This window comes from Leuresthes tenuis, unplaced genomic scaffold, assembly GCF_036924035.1.
Source record: "Leuresthes tenuis unplaced genomic scaffold, fLeuTen1.0.hap1 SCAF_19, whole genome shotgun sequence".
Taxonomy (NCBI): Eukaryota; Metazoa; Chordata; class Actinopteri; order Atheriniformes; family Atherinopsidae; genus Leuresthes; species Leuresthes tenuis.
Genome location: NW_027325373.1, coordinates 16,589,849 through 16,606,934, shown reverse-complemented (window position 1 = coordinate 16,606,934; position 17,086 = coordinate 16,589,849). Strand labels below are relative to the sequence as shown.

General features: G+C 42.8%; 1 protein-coding gene across 2 annotated transcripts; it reads left to right on the top strand.

The window, feature by feature from the left end:
* Positions 1-1,464: 1,464 nt before the first annotated feature.
* Positions 1,465-17,073, top strand: nup188 (nucleoporin 188). 2 transcript variants are annotated; one of them, XM_072371662.1, is made up of 43 exons: positions 1,468-1,656; positions 3,664-3,718; positions 3,843-3,916; positions 4,001-4,085; positions 4,189-4,269; positions 4,397-4,441; positions 4,548-4,640; positions 4,747-4,866; positions 5,014-5,225; positions 6,710-6,824; positions 7,007-7,207; positions 7,789-7,869; positions 7,968-8,060; positions 8,157-8,276; positions 8,359-8,485; positions 8,624-8,782; positions 9,204-9,330; positions 9,404-9,491; positions 9,580-9,656; positions 9,764-9,878; positions 9,960-10,080; positions 10,181-10,247; positions 10,373-10,498; positions 10,625-10,865; positions 10,944-11,150; positions 11,230-11,399; positions 11,521-11,590; positions 11,670-11,737; positions 11,842-12,037; positions 12,177-12,254; positions 12,355-12,440; positions 12,527-12,672; positions 12,758-12,936; positions 13,695-13,895; positions 13,995-14,087; positions 14,208-14,360; positions 14,494-14,631; positions 14,712-14,786; positions 14,920-15,138; positions 15,261-15,392; positions 15,474-15,547; positions 15,838-15,967; positions 16,289-17,073. In XM_072371662.1, exons 1-43 carry the CDS (start codon positions 1,631-1,633, stop codon positions 16,466-16,468), a joined length of 5,244 nt encoding a protein of 1,747 aa, XP_072227763.1. In that variant the 5' UTR covers positions 1,468-1,630; the 3' UTR covers positions 16,469-17,073. The 2 variants fall into 2 exon arrangements, with proteins under 2 accessions (XP_072227764.1, XP_072227763.1); XM_072371663.1 differs by lacking the exons at positions 14,494-14,631; positions 14,712-14,786; positions 14,920-15,138; ... (2 more) ...; positions 15,838-15,967; positions 16,289-17,073 and having other exon boundaries at positions 1,465-1,656; positions 14,185-14,354.
* Positions 17,074-17,086: the final 13 nt, after the last annotated feature.

Sequence of the window (17,086 nt, the reverse complement as noted above, 5' to 3'; positions counted from 1 at the left end):
CAATACAGAAGAAACCCCAACGAACATGCGCCAGTGTGCATACACTCCCGGGTCAGCAATCTGAACAGAAAGCCATAAAAATCTTATTTTTTGAGTCAAGCAGGGATTTTAAGAGGGTGTTTGGGATCGTGTATCTCCATTTGAATTCCCACTAATCAGAAAGTGGCATTAATAGAGGGAAATATTTACTTATTTAAAGTTCGACAGGGGCAGCGCATAAAATGGTACGTTAATGCAACCCTTACAACGTTTAATTTATTTAATTGAATTTAACTGAGTTAGCTCATTGTCATTGCACATTGCCATGTCATTGCAAAACGCCAGTCACTGTGGAAGAGGAGAACATTACAAACAAACAGGAAAACAGCGAAATAAAGAGAGCATCACACACAGAGCACATTACAAACGCAAACAAGGGCAGAGAAAAGGAGAAATGCAGTAAAGAAAAGGAAATTAACCAGGGTTTTGTTGTGCCATTAAAGCTTAAAGTTTGTCATAGTATCTGTACCTTTTTAGCAACGTTTTCCATATCTGTTGACCTTTTAATGAAAAGTAAGATTGCTCAAATGTTTTATACCTTCATAGTTTGCAGTGTACGTGAACTACTTCTGTTGCGCTGCTAAACTTTCAATCATTTTAATTCCAAAGCCATAAACACACTTAAATATCGATTTTTATCAGCTTTTGATTTAAAAAAAAATCAATACATGTTTGTTTAGTGACAAGAAAGAAATCTTAGATTAAAGATTAAAAACAGTATTGGTACCTAGAAAATATCAAAACAAGTTTCGAGGGACAAGTTAAGGATTTATTTAACTTGGGACAATTAAAGCAAGTAAAGTACAAAGAATAAAGGGAAGGTGGCACCTGTGATCTTGATTAAGGAGCTACAGTGGTCCCAGCCAAAGGTCTTCACCTTTGTACGTGCAGGTGCAGCATAAGACAGAGCCCACCTCAATACCACATATGAAACAAGATTCTGAATGGTCAGCTTTTCTGTGGAGTGGGATAATACTGATGGAGGAAATGCATATGAATTCTACTGGAGTGAAAATCTCTGCATGCGATATGAAAACCAAACTTAAAGTACTAAATATGGATCGTTTAGCATGCTGAAAAAGTATACTTTTACTAACTTATCACTAATTTGGATGTATTCTGGTTAAATATAAATATATTTTTAGTATTTTAAACCATTTTTTTTCAATTTGTCAAATGAAAAAAAGAAAAATAACTTAGATTAGTTATTTAGATTGAAATAAGCAATTTATGCCTGCCACGGGTAAAAGTGCACGTGCAATAATCATTGTATTTTATTCTTATATTGGTGTAACTTTAAAAAGACTGCTCTTCCTTCAATTGTTTTTTTTATGTTACATCACGCACTTGTGTTTGAAGTACAGAAAACGTCATATCAGATTATATAACGTGAATCTCAATGATTACAACAGACACTATGTACTACACGATACGCAACACGAAGTAGGCGTCGACTGAACCCACTTAAGATGGCAGTAAAGAACCAAAACTGACAGCTGGCTCACGAGGAAGAAAATATCCCTGCCATCGGCGAAGAAGAACGCGCCAATGACGAGCCTGCAAATTAACCAATCACATAGCAGGAGCGAAGATGGCGGAATTGGAGATCAGCGTCAGGTAGGCGCATAGCATCAAACTTTATATGCCATTCATATTATTGAAATTTATATTGTGTGAGGCATTTGCCAGTGAGTGGTAATTTTTTATACAATGTGTATTTTTGATTAGGTTAGAATAGCAGTAACACTTACATTTGACAGTTAGTCTTTCTCACTATTAGCACCACGCTAACTTAGCTTAGCTTAGCAACTAAACAGTTGAATGGCTTCTCCTTTGCCGCATGTCAACAACAGCACGAGAACTTTGTGGGATCGGAGAGTGATACGACTTTGTTTATCTGATGACAAACCCTCCGTTCATGTCCAGATAAAGTATATTTCAGTTAGCACCAATAGCTACCGTACGTCGTTACTGGTTAGATAGTTAGTTTGATTAAGATGTTTTAATCATGAAGAAGCCAACGCCATTGTTGGGCATGGACAGGACAGTAATTGAGTTATTTCAAATTATTGCAGTAGATGATTCTATTCACATACGCACTGTTTTAGCATTGGTGTCGAAACTTAAACTCACTCAATTTTGAGTCTGTTAGTGAATTGTTTAATTGAATTTAGATGATCTTTTTGCAAAGCTAAATGATTGGGGGATTAACGTTATAGAGGGATGTTTGAATAGTACTTTGAACATTATGAGTTATACATCTCATAGTCAAGAAATTGGGATCAGATTTGATATGCCCGTTTGCAAAATGTATATCGAAATGGGTTATAAGAGTGAAGAGATTTAAAACTATTAATGGCTGTTAATTAATGTAAGGGGTGCAGAATAGCTGAGGGCCAATCCTTGTCAAGTGGGCAGATGATGGAGTCAGTTTTAAAGCTGCAAAGTTTAAAAGTGGAAAGAAAAAGTGAGAAGCATAATCTTGAAAGCATTGTATAAAAACCCTCTCTGCTTATAAGCAGATGCTTCTCCACTATCTAGTTTAGAACTGAAGTAGCCTTTTGGATGAGATGTGAAACGTCTTCAAGATCCAAAAAGAAGTCCAATTGCACATATTCACGCTCTTATGAAGAAAACAATGATACCAACAACAAGCAAATAAACCAAAGCATATAAACAGAAGAATTAAATCAAATAAGTAAAATAGATTAAATCAGTGTTATATAAAGTTGACGAAAGAAAATCAAATCAGAGAAAGCTTTTGAATGAAAGTATGTATTAACGAATAATTTAAAAGAGATCGCTGATTCTGCTGAACTAATCTCTTCAGGAGGCTCATTCCACAACTTTGGCACCTTAAGAACATAAGCTGATATCAAGTGTTTTTGGTCGTGTTTGAAGCACAGATAGGAGTCCTATGCAGGACTGCATCAGTCACGTATGTGTATTTGACAGAGGCCATTAGCAGCCTTACAAGCTTTCCTAGAACATACTGGAAGCCATGACAGGGAGCTAAAACCGGTGTGATGTGGTCACATTTCCTAGTTGTTGTTAGAAGCGTTTCAGTTGAGTTCTGTACAATCTGGAATCACTTTATGGATTTATTTGCTGTTCCAGTAAACAAGATATGGGGAAATGAGAGCTCGTTTAATGACAATGAACATCATTTTTAAAACATGACTGGACAAGTTTAGTGACATGGTGCTCAAACCTGTAAGTTCTTCCAAACCACACACTTGAGATTTCTTGCAACAGATTTAATTTCCATGGAACCTGCTTATGAATGTGGTAAAAATGATTACGGTGTATGAACATTTCTGTCATGATGGCATACATTGCATCTATTAAACCTGACAGATCAAGCTACTGTAACATAGATCCTGAAATAATAGCTACCACTGCATATATGCCAAAGAAAAATCTCATTTGACTGGATATATATTGTCATGTTGGGCACCCTGATCTGCTCACAAAGAACAATTTGAACAATTTGTGGTTTAATATACAAGAACAAGCGGGTAATATCCTGTGTATAGACAAGTGCTGATGTGCATTAACACAGCAGTATGCACACATTATTGCTAATTAATGCTTTGCTCCAACACATCACATTCATTCTCGTAGGAGCTGTCGAGAATTATGGACCATACTGCTGGGGAGGTCTGCACTGAGAGAGCCGGTATGTCTCCCTGCTGCTTTTTGTCATGTCGTGCTAAGGACTCTAACATCCAACTATTCAATAGATCTCTTTTTCAGTTATTTTCAAAATGTTCTCTGTTGGTATTTGTGTTTGATTCCTGCAGGCTCAGATTGAGGCAGAGCTTGACAAACACTGGGACAGGCTGCATCAAGGACTGAGTTACTACAAGCCACCCAGGTATTGTCACTCCTTGGTATCTTCACAACAAACGCATAGCTATTCAGAATGAAGTGGGTAATTGTCCCTCATCACCTTTTGTAGCTCATCGTCTGCTGGGAAAGTGAAGGATAACAAAGATGTCGCACAGCCACTGAAGGACTTTGGTCTGAGGATCAGTAAACTATTGGTAACAATCCTGCCTGTTTGGCTTAACATGCAGTGCATTGTTCTTATTGTCATTTAATTTAGTGAATGTTTGATTATGACTGGATGTTTTGTTAATGTTGCAGAATCTCGATGAACAACAGAGCGTGCGGCTTTTACAGTGCTATCTACAGGAGGACTACAGAGGGACCCGGGATTCATTAAAGGTGCCTGCTCACATGCATTCTTAGTTCACTGTTTTGAAAGAAGAACAAAAAAATGCAAAGCTGGTTTAAAAAAGGAAAAGATAAGACAATGATGATGATTGTTAACATCGTTGAATCTCTTCAACAGGTTGTTCTTAAGGATGAGCGGCAGAGCCAGGCACTACTGCTAAAGGTGATGGAGGAATTTGCACCAAGCTGTTATAAGATCAGCATGAGGGGGGGGGGCGCCTCCCACTTTTCAGCAAAAAGTTTAACTGCACGTGTATTTGTTTTCACAGATAGCTGACTATTACTACGAGGAGCGCATGTGTTTGCTCAGATGCGTTCTCCACCTGCTGACATACTTTCAGGATGAGCGGCATCCCTATCGGGTGAGAGGCTCTCACATCAGTGACGATTCTTTGTTTTTACATTGCTGAAAGTAGGTGGCAGCGGCCTGTTTTATGGGACCTCGGGCATGTTTGTTGTTTTGTCCAGGCTGAATACAGTAACTGTGTCAATAAGCTGGAGAAGGACTTGGTGAGCAACTATCAGTCACAGTTTGAGAATCTCTTCAAGGCCGAGGCACCAACATGGGAAACGCATGGGAACTTAATGGTGAAAATCATTTGGATCATATAAGTTTACCAGACTTTGTGTTGTAATGTTGGTTCAAATTTTTCTGTTGGACTTAAAGGTCATTACTGCCAGTATTATTAGCCCTTTAGATAAACACATCTCCCTTTTTTGTTTTTTTTTTTCTAGACGGAGAGACAGGTGTCACGATGGTTCCTGCAGTGTCTGAGAGAACAGTCTCTGCTGCTAGAGATCATCTTTCTTTACTATGCGTACTTTGAGATGAGCCCATCTGACCTTCTGAGCTTCACCAAAATGTTCAAAGAACAAGGCTTTGGCTTGAGACAGACCAACAGACATTTGGTAGACAAGAGCATGGATGCACTGGTCGACCGGATCGGGTAAGTGCGCTTACCTTGAGTATCTTTAAACCGGGTGGATGTCCGATTCCCTGATTCTGACAAGTCTTGTCTGGCTGGTGTTGCTTGGGTTTTGCATTACTTTTGTGATGACTACTCATAACATGGTTGTTTACACTCATTGTGCTGGACTCTATCTGACACAGAGGCAGTAGGAAATTACGTTTGTCACGTCTCTGTGATGACTCATAATCGGCAGCTTTTTATGCGCTAGAACTTGATGGATCCCATTGATTTAAATTGGTATATTAGAAACTGATTGAGATTGGTATGTTATTTATTTAATTTATTTTTTTTGTTTGTTTCCTAACAAGAAAAAGGAGCTTGTCGTTATATTAGACTTTTTTTTTACTCTTTTTAGTAAGAAGGAAACCTCTTTAAACTCTTTAAAGCACTGCAGATTCTACGCGTTCAGTTGCCAGAACAGTCATGAAACACAGTTAAAGCCATACACAATATTGTAAAAATTGACACTCTAAGATGAGTCTGTTATTACATTGCGGTCCAGTTTACCTTTACCTCCCAGAGGGACAAGTCTGTCACTACCACAACATGAAGGGATGGCATTGCACTGTGTCCTACAAGCTGTGTTTCTGATAGTCACGATTCTCTGAGATAATTCGGTTAGTATAATAGTCAGGGATGCACATAAGATTTTTGGTCTTGTTCCCAGGGGAGAACCTAGGGTTATTGCTTGGTCCTCACATTTTAAATAAATTTTTTCCATAACCCACTTCATGGGAGGAACAAAATAGAAGGATCCGTGCCTCATGTGACATGTACTTTAATTCCAACTGAAAATGAAGAGAAGCAGCACAACCCTGGATAATACGGCTTCCCCCTTCTCGAGAATGATTCGTGTTCCCGATGTTAACTCCAAGCCTCTTCAGAGGCAGAATATCTTCCTCATATGACATCCAAGTTTTGCTTTGTGAAAGGCTAAAAGAAAAACATTACTCAGTGCTTGATGCTGTTCTTCATTCAGTTTGTCTTTCCATTTGTCGAGTGGACCACTGGGTTTCTGGTCTTGACGAGCGTCTGTTTTCATTATCAGTTGCTTGATTGGCACTATTGGCAAGTTTTTGACTGCAGCTTCTGTAGTTAAGATTGGTGCATGCAGCTGGGTGATGTTCTCATTGATGTTTATTAGAGCCTGAGCCGATGACTGCAGAGGCTTTTGATGTGGGACTGAATGGTGAAGAAACACTTGTTGCGTTGCACTCAAATGCCAGGTGTTAGCAGCTGCTATTGTTTTTATTTTTACCAGTCTAAAAGGGGCTTCGGTATATTAGTTTTTTTGTTTATTTTTTTATATTTTCATATGAACAGATAAGAGGATGGTTTATCTGCCCTCAGAAAGAGCTCCTTTGAATGAAAGCGACCGTTTTGACCTTACTTAATACAGTATATTAGTAGTATTACCTCGTGTGGTTTTTAAATGACTCGTTTGTTTCTCTGACCTGCAGATACTTGAGCTCTCTCATCCTGGTTGAGGGAATGGACATTGACTTCCTGCACAAATGTGCTCTGGAGGATTGCACAGAACAGCACCAGTTTTCTGGTGCCGCCGATGTCATTAAGGTTGGACTTTAACTTGTAACTGCCGCAGAAATGAGCAGCATTAATGTTCACCTATAAACTCCCAGCAGTCTGAAACCTGAAGCCATTCAAGATGTCGGGCTGAATGCTGCGAAGATCTGCAGGACTGGGGGAAAGAGCAGTTCTTGGATGCTTCTGACATCTGATGTTTGTCTTTCCTGCAGGAGATGGATCAGCTGCTGCTGACACTCGGTGACATCCCTCATCATGGGCCTGTGCTGTTGGCCTGGGTCCTGCTGAGGCACACAGTGAGACCAGATGAGTCCAGCCCTGTGATCAGGAGGATAGGCAACACCGCGCTGCAGCTCGGGGTGTTCAAGTACCTTTCAACCATGCTGAAAGGCCTCGGAGTCTCGGGCAATAACGTAAGATCAAACGCGTGGGAAATTGATTGTAAAATGCCAAAATGAAAGCCAACGGAAATCAAGACTAATGAGTTGTGTTGGATAATTCGACAATGTATTTTTATTGATGTTTATCACATTTCTGTGCACTCCTGCCATTTGAGCTCAGAGTTTCAGTATGTTTTGTACTGGTTTCTCTCCTCCTCCAGAACGCTTACCGCCTGTATGAAAGCGAGCATAAACGTCGTCTGCAGTAAATCAGTCTTGACTGAAAAGTTTCTTCATCAGTTTTATAGAATCTGAACGGGTCTCAAGTTTCATAATCATCCCCTTTAAAAATGTGTTTGTAAAAATGGAGTCTGGGAGGGTTTTTCTTTCTTTTCTTAGCAGTTCTTGGTTGGAACGTGCAAACATGAGCTCAAAAAGATTTTCTTTGTTTGACCTCTGAAATGAAAGGTTTAGCCACCAAATATCCCACTTTGGGGAACTCGCACACACAAAAAACAGTCTGCTGGTCACAAATGAACTTGCATATGAGTAGTTCTGAACACCTGCTTTCTGTTTGCAGCATGAAATGTGATGTTTTTCCCATCTCTCTCCAGTGCACAGCAAGCACAGCGAGAATGTGTATTTATGGCCTCCTTTCGTTTGTGGTCACTTCCTTTGAAGAGGAAAGCCTACAGGTACAGCACGTCTAACCCCCCCCCCCCCCCCCCCACAAATACACACATTTATAATTGTAATCTGTGTTGGTAATTTTCCTTTTTGATGGACGTGACAGACTGATGGAGTGGCGACGCAGTCCTCCAATCTGATTGATGCTGCCTGTGAGGTCCTTTCTGCTCCCAGTCTGGCTGAAGTCTTTTGGGAAATGGTGAGATCAACCCACACGATAAAAGGTGCTCGGTGATTAAAGCAATGAAAAGATCGCTGTTGATAATCGATCTTGTTTTTCAAAATTCTAATCTAGAAGCCGAACATGGGACTGGGGATGATCCTGGACAGTGCAGTCGGGATGTTCCCCCATAAGATTGGACCTCTGCTGCAGCTTCTGACTGCCCTCGTGTCAAATAAGTCGACTGTAAAAAAGGTAAATGTTATACCTGCATAGACTTAATCCCACTCAGGCTTTTCTTATATAAATGCTTTACACTTTGGCTTCTTTGTGACAGGTGTACAACTTCTTGGATAAGATGTCATTTTACACACAAGTTTACAAACATAAGCCCAACGATATCATCTCCAATGACGACGAGACGCTGTGGAGGAGACAAACTCCAAAACTCCTTTACCCCCTCGGTTAGTTTTCTTTCTTATTATTATTGCGACATTTCACCATAGATGGAGCGAATGTAACCAAGATTCCCTGAAGTTTTGGTGGGTCTTTTGCATTAATGTGTTTTTCTTAATGCATATTTTTTCCATCTCAATCATCAGGATCTGGGCAGACTAACCTGTGGATGCCCCAGGGAGTGCTGGGTCAGGTGGTGATAGGGGGGGAGCAGGGCTACATGGTGCGCTGGGACTACTCCTACAGCTCCTGGACTCTCTTCACCTGTGAGGTGGAGATGCTGCTCCACGTTGTTTCAACCGCTGGTACACGAATGTCAACGTTACATTTTCTGTTTTTTTTTTTTTACATCAACTCAGTAGATACACCAGCTGTCTTTATTGAGCTTCACAAAATGTGGCTTATTGAAGTCTTAAACAGAGGTCTGAGATCGCTTTTTAATTGTCCATGGAATTTGGTGACAAATGAATGAAAAAAAATGAAATGCAGCAAGAGAAATTTTTATGTTTTCCACAAAGATGGAGCTCAGGTTCACTCAGCATGTCAGTACCTGGGTCCTAATGACAAGTGTACGCTACTAATGTAATATAATAATAACCAAAGTATTCATTTTATGATTTCTAAAAACAAACATGTTTAGCTTTTTTAAATTTTTTAAAATTGATGTTATTAGCACTGAGTTAAATCTGATTCAAATCTTTGTTTTTCTGTATCTTCTTGTGCCAGATGTTATAGCCCACTGCGCACGTGTGAAGCCCATCCTGGATCTGGTCCATAAGATCATAAGCACTGACTGGACTGTGTCTGATTGTCTCTTGCCTCTCACTTCACGCATTTACATGCTGCTCCAAAGGTAATCTGACTTTACAGAGACACTCCGTTTAAAACCTTCTTCCTCTGTAAAGTGGATTTATCCTCTCTGTCAGGTTAACCTCAGTCATCAACCCCCCAGTGGATGTGATTGCGTCCTGCGTTAACTGCCTCTCTGTGCTGGCTGCGAGGATGCCAGGGAAGGTGGGTATGATGGCTTCTTTCTGTATGAACAGAAGTGGTATTTTCCTCATATACTTCAGCTCTTCTCTTTTATTTTTTTGGCTCTCAGGTATGGTCCAGTCTGCACCACACTGGTTTCCTCCCCTTTGCCTCCAACCCTTTGACAAACATGGCTCAGTGTGTCAGGTAAATTAAAAAAAACAGAAAGCCCACCCACTATTTATTTTCCCATGTAAATATCAGACGTTATTTTGGGTGGAAGTTAAAGAAACAACTTTTTTTTTCATTCCCAGTGCTGAAGGGATGAAGGCGGGTAACTACGGCAACCTGCTGGTCCAAATCGAGCAGCCCAGGGGGGAGTATGCTGTGACGATTGCCTTCCTTCGCCTCATTACAACCTTGGTTAAGGTAACCACAGTTTTTAGAAGACGCAAACCTTTCTGTCCTGCTGCTGTGACGCGCCTCTTGTATGTTTGTCGTTATTTTCAGGGTCAGCTCGGAAGCACTCAGAACAAAGGTCTGATCCCCTGCGTGCTGCTGGTGTTAAAGGAGATGTTGCCCACGTACCATAAGTGGCGTTACAATACCTACGGAGTCAGAGAGCGAATAGGTGAAGGCCCTATTTATTAGCATTTTTTTTTTTAGTTTCTCTCTTCAAATGGTTAAATAAAGTCAAAACTGAGTAAGAGTTGGCTTCTCTGTTGCTGCAGGTTGTCTCATTTTGGAGCTGATCCACGCCATTCTCAATCTGAGCCCAGAGGGGGAGGACCAGGGCAGGTACGGGTGTATTTTCTTAACTATGTGACCAACATAGGCCATGAGAAAAAAGAAAAAGGTCACTTAATAGAGAAAAGTTTAAACTTAACAGGTTTTTAACTTGCTGATTTCCTGCTGATTTCCAGCACTCCCACCCTGCAGTCCCTTTGCATCTACAGCCTGGCGAACACAGAAGCTGGACAGGCTGTCGTCAACATCATGGGAGTGGGAGTGGACACCATAGATGTGGTCCTCGCTGCGCAGCCCAGCAGGTGAACCGCCCGAAGTGTTCATTTTAGTTCTCCTTTTATTAGATCTTCTCTTTGTTAACTGTGTTGCCATCTTGGATGAATTCAGTTTAGTTATTTTTCCTGCACTTTCTTCCCGTTGCTGTCCAGCTGTGGCTCTGAGGGACCGGGTCAGATCCTGATCCAGACAGTCAAGCTGGCCTTCTCGGTAACAAACAACGTCATCCGCCTGAAGCCGCCGTCTGACTCGGTGTCGCCGCTGGAGCAGGCGCTGACTCAGCACGGCGGTCACGGCAACAACCTGATTGTTGTCTTAGCCAAATATATTTACCACAAACACGATCCGGCGCTGCCTCGCCTCGCGATCCAGCTGCTCAAAAGGCTCGCCACAGTAAGACTTTTCCCGCACAAAGGCAGATTATTGATTTCTACTTGGAAGGTTTAACATGGCACGAAACGCTTTGTGCAGGTTGCTCCCATGTCCGTCTACGCCTGCCTTGGCAGCGACGCAGCAGCCATCAGAGATGCGTTCCTCACACGGCTGCAAAGCAAAACAGAAGACATGAGGATCAAGGTCATGATCCTAGAGTTTCTCACTGTCGCCGTGGAAACCCAGCCTGGCCTAATCGAGCTCTTCCTCAATCTGGAAGTGAAAGATGGAAACGAAGGGTCAAAGGTATGAAACGCGACAAGTGTGTTTGTTTTAGTTTTCAGCAGGGCTGCATCCAGCTTTTTTTAATTTTTTGACCTTGTAGGAGTTCTTGCTGGGTGAGTGGAGCTGTCTTCATGTCGTGTTGGACCTGATAGACTCCAAACAGCAGGGGAAATACTGGTGTCCGCCGCTGCTCCACCGAGCAGCCCTCGCCTTCCTCCTGGCCCTCTGGCAGGATCGCAGGGACAGCGCCATTTCTGTGCTGCGGACCAAGTGAGAACACGTTTTTTTTTGGGAGAATTTACTCTGGCCTGGAAAAAAAAAAACAACAAAAAAACCATGGAAGTGGATGTTGTGTAAGCATACATGGTGTGTTGTTGCCTCTTTTATGCAGAGAAAGATTTTGGGAGAATTTGACAACCCCTCTTTTTGGAACTCTCACCCCACCTTCAGACACCACAGAGGTATTGTCCTGTTTTCACTTCGCTTATCAGACTACTATAACTGGATGTGTCAGCTCAAAGATTTGTAATGTGTCCCCAGTCATGTGTTCTGGAGACCTGTGCATTCGTAATGAAAATCATCGGCCTGGAGATCTACTATGTCGTTAGGTAATGTCTGAATCTGCACTATATCCCAGCTGTTTATATCAGTGTAATTATCAGCGATGTCTCCAATCTTGTAGTCGATGCTCCCTTTGTTGGTGTTGTTTCAGTGGTTCCTTGGAGCAGTCTCTAAAGGACGGGCTTCAAAAGTTCTCCAATGCACGACGCTATGAGTACTGGTCCCAGTATGTCAAGTCGCTGGTGTGCCATGTGACCGAGGCGGAGGAGGAAGGCATCTGTTACTTACCGGAGACCCAGATGCTGATCTCTGCTTGGCGGATGCTGCTGATTCTTTCCACCAGTCACGTATGTCACAGTAAAGCGAGACTTTATCCTAAGATAAGACGATACGCCAACATAATATTCCCAATATATTGAGCTTTTTCTTTTTAACTGCTCTGTAAAATTCTTGGGGGAAATCTTCTGCTTTTTGCTGTTTTTTTAGGCTGATGTGATGCAGCTGACAGAGGACTCAACCAAGCTGAAGCTTTTCATGGACGTCCTGGATGGGACCAAAGCTGCTGTGAGCCACCATGACCTGAAACACATTTCTGTCATTTCTGTCCTCTTCTTTTTTTATTTTATTTTATTGTATTTTATTTACATCCTTTTGTCCCTCTCAGCTGACCTCACCCATGTCTGAGCCTTGTCTTCGTCTCGGATCGATGATGGCCACTCTGCTGCTCATCCTCCTCAAACAATGGAAAAGGTGTGCCGTGTGCTATTGACAGAGGAAGAATTTCACATGCTCTTAAATTCCTCTTCTTGTATAAACCGCTCTCTTTTTGCATCTAGTGTGATAGCAGCAGCTCCAGACATCCTGTCCCCCCTGTCCCTGATTCTTGAGAACGTCCTACAGGCTGACCAGCAGATGATGGAGAGGACCAAAGCCAAACTCTTCTCTGCTCTCATTTCTGTGCTGCAGATTCAGGGACTCAACGGTAAGAAGCGCATGCGTTTTCTTTTCGCCGCGCTGTTTCAATCAAATGTTCAGTTGTTCATTTCTTTTTCTCCACTGCCAACTAGGTGGGGATATTTCCCAGCTGCCCCAGCTGTTGCTGTCTGTGTGCGAGACGGTTAAAGACGAGGCGCTGGTGCTCATCGACAGCACTCGCCACATGAGTCAGACGGGAGACACGGCGGAGGACGAGGACAGCATGGAGACGGACTCTCCTCGTGGGCCACGGAAAGACCAGAGAGACGGGGTGAGCAAAGCAGAGAGGCAGCGATGACCAGAGGAGTCTGAGGGAAAATGGCTCTCATCTTTAAAACCCACCAACCGAGAACAAAAAGAGCAAATTCAAGTCCATTCCAATTCTCAGCTTTCATTCATTTATAGTTGGTGTTTTTAAGGATTTTTCTTCATGTCCAGTCACAGGGTTGAGGCAGAAAAATGTCTTTCAACATTCATTATAATATTACACATGCATGTGATATGTTTATCTGTTAAAAAACTTTGCTTTAATTCGAGCGGAACCGTTTACATGCACGGCACTATTCCAATAAGAAGTAAGAAACTGTCCTGTTAACAGCATTTTCTGATTACCTTAACCTGAGGAAGGTCATATTTGGAGTAAGCAAGGGTCTTTTCCCCCCCTTTGTCTCAAAAATTACTTTCTGTTTTCTGCTTAACAGGATCTGCTCATCTCAATAGCCAAGAGAAATAAAAGAAGAAAAAAAATTAAGCTTGGGCTAAGAGGTTAAGTTATACACCTTAAAGGAGTTTTTATTTAATCTTGAGACACAATGTTGTTTTCCAAAGCATACGGTCAGTTCAAGAGTTAATAGTTTTGCTTATTATGACCAACTTTGGGCATGTTTCTTTCAGAATAGTTGCTTGTTTTCATAGGTTTGTTCGTTTCTGTCACAACATTTGGCAACAGTGGCTCTTGGTGCTGGAAAGAGACAAATCAGAGTAGCCGAAAGCGCTACATTTTCAGGAGCTTTTCATTTTTTTTATTAGGTGTGTGTGCTGGCGCTCCACCTGGCGAAGGAGCTGTGCCGCACCGATGAGGACGGAGAGCACTGGGTGTCTGTGATGAGGAAGGTTCCTGTCCTGCCCTCGGTGCTGAGCGCCGTGGAGCTCAGCCTGCGCTCCAAACACAACCTTTACTTCACCGAAGCTGCACTCCACCTGCTGCTCACTCTGGCCCGCACTCCTCAGGTCAACTCGCTCTTCTAATTTAAACCTACATCTTTAAATCGGTCTTTTCACGTGAATTAAAGCGGTTAACTTTTGAAGGGGTCTTCATTTCTCTTCCAGGGGGCAGCAGCTGTTGCCGGGGCAGGAGTTATTCAGACCATCTGCCTCCCTCTTCTGAGTGTGTACGAGGTCTCAGCAAACGGTGCATCACAGGTAGAAGAAAAGCATTTCAGCTTTAACTTTCCAGTTCAGTTTGAGTAACGGCAGTGACTCATGATACCGATGTGAAGGTAATATGACCTAACAGCAGGGTGCATCCATGTCCCTGAGCAGAGTTTCACCCGGAAGTCCCAGGAGTCCGCCTGCTGGCCGGGTGTTTACCGCCTCTGCATGTCGCTGATGGAGAGTCTTCTCAAGACTCTGCGCTACAACTTCATCAACGAAGCCCTGGACTTTGTTGGAGTACATCAAGAACGCATATTACAGGTAATAGAGGCGGTAATTGAAAAAAGTTACTCCCTGGATATTAGCCGCTTTGATAAACCTGCTGATATTTTATGCTGCAGTCTCCCTTTCGGCTGTTGCATTACACTGAGCTTCCTTTTTGCCGTCTGCTCAGTGTCTGAACGCAGTGCGCACCGTGCAGAGCCTGGCCTGTTTGGACGAGGCAGATCACACGGTTGGTTTCCTGCTGCAGCTCTCCAGTTTCTGTAAGGAGTGGCAGTTTCACCTGCCCAAGCTGCTCCGAGACGTGCAGGCAAGTGGAAGGAAACTGCAGCATCAGCAAAAAGCACGTGTGTTCAGCATTCAGTTACTCATCATTTTTGCTGTGTGCAGGTAAACCTGTGCTACCTGTGCCAGACCTGCACATATCTGCTTCACAGCAAGAAGATGCTCCATCACTACCTCCAGGTTAGCACACTGGGTTATTTTGTAATGATGCTGCAACATTATTACACCCATTTGCGATTCTTCATCACAAACACTGAATTAAATGTGAGCAAGACGAGAGAACATAAATTACAGCTCAGTGGAATTTTCTCAGGCTAAGAATGGTGAGGCGTTGCCCCCCGGTCCCCTTCCCAGGGCACAGCGGCCCCCTCAGACCCTGTCAAAGGAGGCAGCAGCAGGAGGGGGTGACAGAGAGGAGGCCGAACAGAAGGCCCTGCTCGCGGTGCAGTGCAGCCTTCTGAAGATACTCAGCAAAACCCTGGCAACTCTGCGGCACTTCACTCCAGACTGCTGTCAGATCCTCCTGGACCAGGTCTCCTCTCGCCTCTACTTCTGTTTCATCTTTAGTTCTCAACTCAGTTATTCACGTCCTTTACGTCACGCTACGAAGGCAGGACCAGGATAAGATTGTGATGATCTCTTTCTGTGTGTCAGTGCATGGACTTGGCCGAGTACAGGACCCTGTTTGTTCTCAGCTTCACAACGCCAGCCTTCGACCCTGATGTGGCTCCTTCATTTGGGACCCTGCTGGCCACCATCAATGTGGCCCTGAGCATGCTGAGCGAGGTACACCCTGCATATTTGATGAATATGAGCCGTAATCAGCCTTCAGTAGATTCCTGATCGTTTTGTGCCGTTTATTCACAGATGGAGAAGAAGAAGGAGCCAGTTTCCCTAAGCATAGCTTCACTGGCTTCATCAGAGGAGATTCAAGCTCTGAAGTGAGTAAATCTCCCTCCTAATACAGGAAATTGTATCACTTTACACCTAGTTTTAAAGTTAAATGTCTTTTAAAGGGAACATTTTGGGTAAAAATAAAGATAATCAGTACTTGCCTGCTTCAAAACCTGCTTCAAACACATTATTTGTGCTATGTTTAATCGATAAATAAGAGGCTAGTCCAATCAGGTCACAGCTGTTATATGACTGGGCTGATTTTTAGCAGACAGATATGAGAGAGCTTCAGTTTTACTCGAGGGTTAACATCACAGAGGTGGTCTCTCTTCCTCAGGTCACTGCTGATGTTCACCATGGAGAACTGCTTCTACGTGCTGATCTCTCAAGCTGTTCGATGCCTCAAAGATCCCGCCATCCTCCTTCGAGACAAACAGAGGCTCAAGCAGGAGCTCAGCTCTGAGCTGGTGAGATCTCTGACCTGCCTTGTTTGAAGTGTTAATTCTGGTCCTATTCTTTCTTTACTTTGTCACCAATTGACAGGAACCAGTTCAACAAATGTGATCAAATGTCATCTTTTGAGCTCAAGTTTAGTCCAAAACTGGGAAGAAAAAAAAAACACTGTAGCACTGACTGGTATTTTCAGTTTATTATATGCACTTTTAAAAATAATAATTATCCTCCAGATAATTGTTTTTCCTCACATTTCAGTCTGAAGCAAAACACCTGCCATGTTCTTCAGACTATACTATCAGAATGAATTAATTTCTCCTTGTTGCCGTCCTCAGAGCACTCTTCTCTCCAGCCTGTCCCGACACTTCCGGAGGGGCTCGCCGTCGTCTCCAGCCAGCGGCATCCTCCCCTCTGCTCAGTCCAAGCCCCCCACCCCCGGCTCCAAGGTGAGCCACGAAGGCCAGGAGCCCGTCATCCAGCTCGTTCAGGCCTTTGTCAGACTTGTGCAGAGATAGATGTTTGGTTTTTTTTTCACCCTCAAGGCTAACATTTCATACCTGTAGTTAAAGTCGGGGTCATATATATTTATATGGTGTCATCCATTTTGAAGCGTACCGTTGGGGTTCTGACACAAATGGGACTTAGTGTTTACTCTGATAATGTTTAACAATGAATGGGTGCCAAGAACAATTATTTTGCCAAAACTATTTCAAACTGAACTTTCCGAGAACGCAACCAAAATGCTCACTTTAAAAAGGTCAACGAGAAGCTTTCTGAAGAACACCCAAACGCTGAGGAGCTCTGAGTCTGTGGAGATCTTGGTGCTACTGAACATCAGTCGCTGACTGCGGTCCATCTTTCCAAGGCCTAGTTTTATAGGTCACTACGACAACGACCTGACACGTTTAAAGTGCTACTTAAATACGACCTCTGTGTTACTAAGTGTAGTAGAGCTTAGCTGTGAAGTTGTTAGTCTTTTCTATTTCACTTCCTTTTCACTTAAATCTTGACTTGAGCTATTTTTGCATTCGTTATTCTGTGTTAACGTTCTGAAGTGGCAGCCAAGATTTGTACTTTAAAAGAAAAATGTATATGCTAATAAAGGGACCTTTGTACCACAGTGGGGAGAGATG